At 47.2% G+C, this 6,239-nt stretch overlaps 1 protein-coding gene across 1 annotated transcript; it reads left to right on the forward strand.

Moving 5' to 3' along the window:
• The first annotated feature begins 704 nt into the window (after window positions 1–704).
• Window positions 705–6,187, forward strand: LOC113426851 (stomatin-like). The gene is made up of 6 exons (XM_087943877.1): window positions 705–1,409; window positions 2,538–2,610; window positions 2,855–2,937; window positions 4,757–4,960; window positions 5,109–5,189; window positions 5,926–6,187. The coding sequence occupies exons 1-6, from the start codon at window positions 792–794 to the stop codon at window positions 6,076–6,078; spliced, it is 1,212 nt and encodes a 403-aa protein (XP_087800003.1). The 5' UTR covers window positions 705–791; the 3' UTR covers window positions 6,079–6,187.
• Window positions 6,188–6,239: the final 52 nt, after the last annotated feature.

A 6,239-nucleotide genomic window follows, 5' to 3' on the forward strand; every position in this document is an offset into this window, starting at 1 on the left:
TCAGAAAAGGTCCTCCACATCAGCTCAACCTCTGGTTCACCATAAAAGTCCCCATCAGCAATGTGGATGCCACACAACTTCAGCGATGGGAAGCCACCATTGCTGGATTCTTATGCTAAGCCTAAACAATGAATCAGAGGCTGGCTTAGCTGTCCCCAATCCTGGTCTGTGCCTGGTTTTCCCAGAATGGCACCCTTGGTGTGCAATTTACCGGAGGCTTCCCTGCGCCACTGGGGGCTCCTGAGTCTGCTACCAAACACCACACAGTTGAGCAATCCTTGGTGTTCCCTCAGCTGGCTTGTTTTCTTGCAGACGTTTCATTACCCAGCTAGGTGATGCCATCAGTGCTCAGAGGGAAGGAGGTGTACTTCCAGCACTGATGATGGGACCTAGCTGGGTAGTGAAACGTCTGCAACAAAACCATCAAGCTCAGAGAGCACCAAGGACCTCACAGTCCTCCTCCTCTTTCTCTCCACAAATCCCATTCCCTTCTAACACTGATGATGTTACCTAGTTGGGTTATGAAACGTCTGCAAGGAACCCCACAGGTCAACCCTGAGCTGCAAGCTCCCCCGCGGGATTTCACCTCTCCACGGCCGGTCGCAAAAGCGGGGAAGGGAGCGGCACCGGGGGCGCTTGGAGAGCTCTCCGCGCGTAAAGGCGAAGTCCGAAGCCGGCTGCGGGGACGAGAGGCGAGAGGAACGTTAGCAGCCCAGCAACCGCCGCCCACAACGGGGAGGGGGCGGCTGGGCTTCCTGGAGCGCCTCCGGAGCGACAGAGCGAGGCGAAGCATGTCTGTGCCTCTCAAGACGCCCGAGGAATCGGTGGGCTCCGACGCGTTTCCAGGCAAGAGCCCAGGAGAGCGGCGGGGCAGAGGGGGGAATCTATGGCTTTTTGCACGGAGGGAGCGTGGACGGGGCGGGCAGCAACCAAGCTTAGAGAGCCCCAAGGACCCCGCGCTCCTCCGCTTCTTCCTCCTCTCCTCCACAAACCCCCATTCCCTTCCAGCACTGATCGTGTTGTCTAGTTGGGTCATGAATCGTCTTGCAAGAAACGCACCAAATTCAGAGAGCGCCCAGGACCCCACCGTCCTCCTCCTCCTCCTCCTCCTGCCTGCAAACTCCACTCCCCCTCAAAGCTCTTCTCCTTCTCCTTCTCCTTCTCCTTCTCCTTCTTCCTCCTCCTCCTCCTCCTTCCCCCCATCCTCTTCTACTTCAAAACCCCATTCCTTTCCAGCACTGATCATGTTATCTAGTTTGGCTGATGGAAACCTTCCCAAACACATGGTTTTTCTGTTTCGCCCCAAAGATCCAGAAGATAATTTGGCCCGGGGAGAATTGTTCCTGCTGGTCTTGTCCGTTCTATGCATCATCATGACATTCCCCATCTCTGTCTGCTTCTGCTTACAGGTAAAAATAGAACAAATAATAATACATGGATGCCATTGGCCTTGATAAACTCCGCATCAATCGCAGAAAGCAGCTCCGCTTGGGAGAGCTGACATCCTGTGACAATACCTGTCGCATCCACCTCTGCCTCTTCCAGTTCCTTGGGAAGGCTTTGAGAGGGGGATCCATGTGCCAAATCCGTTCTGAACATCTGGCTGACTGTGTGATGAAAGATAATAATAATAATAAAAAAGGCCTTCTGAAATCCTGGCCTTTTTGATGTGAGCAAGAGAGCTAAGCAGAAAAGAGAGACTACTGTGCAATCAAGTCCAGGGTTACAGACGAGGCCCCCAAATAAACCACCATGGGGGGCACCAAAAACAAACACTTATTGGAGCCTTTAAAAAAACATCTGCAGCTTTAGCATTGTGGCTTTTTTGCTGATCACTGACTGCAAATCAATAAATGCAAATACAGGTGTGTGTTTTTTTAATGGTTGCTCGTGCAATTCATTTCAATTTCAGTAAGCCTCCAATATGTAATAATATCCTCCAAGATAATCAAATCAGATTATTCTTGGATGGAGAAGTCAATCAGGCACTCAGAATAGAACCTCAGAGGTCTTCTAGTCCAACCTCTGCTCTAGCAGGAGACCCTGGCCTATCCCATTCCGGACAAGTGGCTGTCCAGTCTCTTCTTGAAAGCCTCCAGTGATGGATCACCCACAACTTCTCTTCCCCGGCTAATTGTCCTCCCTGTCCAGAAGTTTCTCCTTAATTCCAGGTTGCTTCTGTCCTTGGTCAGTTTCCACCCAATGCATTTACTAAACCAAGCAATGGATTCCTCATTGTGGTGACAAAGCAGAGGCTGTTTCTGGGTTTGAAACAAAACCCTGCAGCCTTTTCAAAGCATTTTAACCTTCCCCAGTTTTGCTGGCAAGTGTCTGTTCATACTTTCCTTTCGTTAGCATGTTTTGCCTCCCTTTGATGTCCCATTTGCATTGGTTAACCTGTTTTAATCGTCTCTCTCTCTCTCTCTTTTTCCTTTTTTTTCTTTTTCACACTCTGCCCTGTGTTATGTTTCAGTTTGGGATGTTACAAATGGAGTACAAAACTAGGTTGAAACTTGCAACGGAATTCCTTGTTTCAGGTTGTTACCGAATACGAAGAGCCGGTCATCATGAGGTTCGGACACGTACGGAAAAATGTCTCAAGAGGGCCAGGTGAGTGGTTCGCCCGAAGCCTTGGGGTGCATTGAGCTAAATTCTCACAATTGCAGGTTGTCCTCAACTTAAACACCATCGAGCCCAAAATTTCTCTTTGTAAAGCAAGAAAGTTGGTAAGTGAATTTTGAGCCATTTTATAACCTCTCCGGCCACGGTTGTGAAGTGGTTGGTTTGTTTTGTGGGGTTGATGTGGAGGCTTAGATTTTTATTTTGATGGCAATTGTCATTTCTTTTCCCAAAGGGGTTTATTTCATTCTGCCCTTCACAGACAGTCTTACCAAAGTCGACATGAGGACAAAAGCACTTGAATTGCCCTTCCAGGAAGTGAGTGTTTCCTTTCGTTCTTTGGTGGAGAGCATCAAATATTATAGTATCTATCTGTCTGTCTCTGTCTGTCTGTCTGTCTACCCATCTATCAATTCTGTCTGTCATCTCTCTGTCCATCCATCATCCATCATCTATCATCTTCATCTCTATCATCTATCTTTCTATTTGTCTATCTTCTATCATCTTTCTTGTTTTCTGTTCCTTTTTCTATTGTTTATCATCTATTTATCTAGCTCTATCATCTCTATTTCTATTTATCTTTCTATCTATCTAATCTATTTATGATATTTCTATCTGCCTATCTCTCATATCTCTATCTTTCTCTCTATCTCTCTATCTCTATCTCTATCCCTATCTCTATCTCTATCTCAATATCTATCTATCATCTATCTATCTATCTATCTATCTATCTATCTATCTATCTATCTATCTATCTATCTATCTATCTATCTGTCTGTCACCTATCTTCTCTGCAATCTATCTATTCCTTATTTCCTCCCCCCAAAATGGGAAACCAACAGCCTGACAAGTCTTGCTTTCCCATTAGTTCCAAAAATGGTCTCTGGTCTACCTGCATAGGAGAAGGAGAGCTCAAAATCAGAAGACATCTGGTTGCATTTTTCCCAATGAACAAATCATATTAAAAGGTGGCAGCTTTGTGAGGCCTGTCTCCTCCTCCCTTCTATTCCTTGCTTTTTGGGGGGGAGCTGCTTAAATTGCCTACGTGTGATTAAAAGCCTAATGCGGCAGCCTCATCATTAGGCCTGGGAAATGCCTCCAGTGCTGCAGAGGATGCCTCCAGCTGACCATACTTTGGTTTAAAAGTTGCCCGAGATTTTGGGTCTCACATTGTATACTACAATTGGTTGTGGTTTGGGGCACCTTGGCTTTGAATCACTGCACAGAGCGATAAAATAATGTGCGAAGCACCCAGAGTGGCTGAGAGTTGGGTGGTGCAGATATTAATAATAGATTTTCCACTGGTGGTGAGGATGGAAGTTTTATAGGCTCCTGGAGTTGAATATGGCAAAGAGGAGAGGTCTATAATGAAAACTGAAACTACTGTACTCAACGTTGAGTTTCTTCCAGATTCACTGCTTGTCCCATCGCATAAGAGACAATCATTGTTCTTTTAGAGCCAATTCAAGACTAACTGGCCGGAAATCTAATAACTGTTAAACAGATTACCTATGCTGCTCCAGCTGACTCGAGTTTAACTGTCTGGAAATCTAATAACCCTTAAGCAGATTACATTTGCGGCGGTTGAGTTTCTCCAACCAAGGTCTTTCATCATCTTTCTGGTTTTGGGCTTTTTTTTCTCTTCAGTTCGGTGATATTTACATCTCTTTTTATAAACGGCAGGTCATCCTTTTGCAAGCTGTGTTCAAGGCTGATCTGTAGATTATCAGGAGCATGGTTGAAATTTCTTGGAAAGCAAGACAAAGGCGACATCCAGTTTATTTGGTTTGGATTCAGCCCATTGCATGAAACCGACCAGTCTGATTTCTAAACCAAGACATTCAGCTTAATATGATGTGTGAACCAGGATGTGTTGGCTTATTTAAACCCAGGTTAAAGCAAGCCAGGAGTTGCTATTTGAGATGGGCGGCTGCACAAAGGGGATAAATAAAATAAAAGGAGATGAGCACAACAGGTCAAAATAGAGACGGAAGCCGCTGCTTTTTTAGACAGAAATCGGGGAGGGAGAATTACAGATCTCTGTCTGAGTTGGTGGCTTCAGAGAAGAAGAATGATTATCACACAGGTTCCCCCAAAAGACAGAACAAAACGGTGTCCGTTTCTGTTCCTCCTGCAGATTTTTACTAAGGACCCCCTGATCATTGATGTGGATGGCGTGGTCTACTACCGAGTCCGAGATGCCTTTCTGGCCGTGACCAAGATCTCCGATGCGGATGCAGCCACCAGCCTTCTAGCCAAAGCCATCATGAAGAATACGTTGGGGAGTCAAACCCTCTCCCACCTCATCTCCGACCGAGAGAAAGTGGCCAAGGAGATCCAGGTACACCCGCCAGACCGAAAGATCCAAGAACAACAGGATGGAGTTGCTTCGGCCTAGTTTCTTGGTCGACTCTTCTCACCTAGGAGATATTGGGAGGCTGCTGTCGTATCCCCCGTAGTCCACATTTCTCTCTACTGTTTTTCACCAGGCCCTGCTGGACAATATCACAGCTGACTGGGGAGTCACGATAGAACATGTGGAGATCAAGAATGTGAAGACACGAGTAAATGTAAGAGGGTCAGTGTGCAATTATTGGCGTTATTTTTTACTCTTAACCTTTCATTGCCCTTGGTTTGGTTTCTATCCTCCGCACCTGTCCGCGACTGTGGGGATTTCTGTCTCAATATGCTGGGCAGAGCTAGTCAGCTAAGTACAGGGGGGGTGTCCTCATTTAGTGACCATTCCAGTTACCACAGTGACAGAAAAGTAACTTTGCCACCAATCCTCATCTTTATGGCCTTCACAGGTCTGTAAAACAAAGGAAAGCGGCAATAAAATCAGAAGTTGTGATTTCACCTAGCAGCCACTTGACAACAGTTGCTGGTCGCTATTGTGGCTGTGAGGAGGAGGAGGGTGGTGGCAAGTAGTCCTTGATTTATGGTCACAATCAAGCCCCCAAATTCCTGTCATTCATTGGTTCTTCTCTTCACTAGACTAGCCAGGCCCAGTTCCTGCAACCGTCCATCGTATGTTCTCGATTGGTGGATCCCACCTCTATAGAGGCCTTTGCCTCTTCCACATCTTGGCCTGCATAGCAGAGTGTTAGATCTTTAGGTGGCCCCCTTGTTCACACAACCCATTCCTGGACCCCTTTCACCCCTTTCCAGGTGTTGGCTTATCTTCGGACATAAAGAAGGCCTTCTGCAGCTTTGGGTACCGCAGAAGTGAAGGGCAGGTAGTGCTGTGAGCCTGGCAAGGCCTTTCCAAATGCCCGCCTGAGACCTGTGGCCTCCCCTTCCTTCTAGGTTGTCTCCCCGGGGAATGTGATCCCACCACCGAGGGCGGCGAAAGAACTTTCCCTCTTCCTTCAGGACTCGCCCGTCTCCATCCAACTCCGTTGCTTGAAGGCAGACAGCGCCCATCCGAGCCCACGCCTCTCCACCATCGTCTTCCTTTAACCCAGTTCAGCAGAAAAGGATGGAGAAGGAAGCCCACTGACAGGAGACGTTTCTCCAGAACTTGGGCTGCTTGGGGGAGAAACCAGGGTCCTTCAAACTCCAAGGCCACGTTAGAGGGGTAGATGGGTATTGGCTTGTTTTTAATGTTTTGACGTTGTTCC

This window comes from Notechis scutatus, chromosome 15 (genome assembly GCF_049901735.1).
Source record: "Notechis scutatus isolate UNSWTSFEM ecotype Mainland chromosome 15, rNotScu1.2, whole genome shotgun sequence".
Lineage (NCBI taxonomy): Eukaryota > Metazoa > Chordata > Lepidosauria > Squamata > Elapidae > Notechis > Notechis scutatus.

Bases quoted from the DNA above. Each gene is read 5' to 3' on its own strand.
- LOC113426851 (XM_087943877.1), top strand. From the start codon at position 792: ATGTCTGTGCCTCTCAAGACGCCCGAGGAATCGGTGGGCTCCGACGCG. The intron at 1,410-2,537 runs GTAAAAATAGAA...TCCTTGTTTCAG, and splicing joins CTGTCTGCTTCTGCTTACAG to GTTGTTACCGAATACGAAGA. The intron at 5,190-5,925 runs GTAAGAGGGTCA...CCTTCCTTCTAG, and splicing joins ATGTGAAGACACGAGTAAAT to GTTGTCTCCCCGGGGAATGT.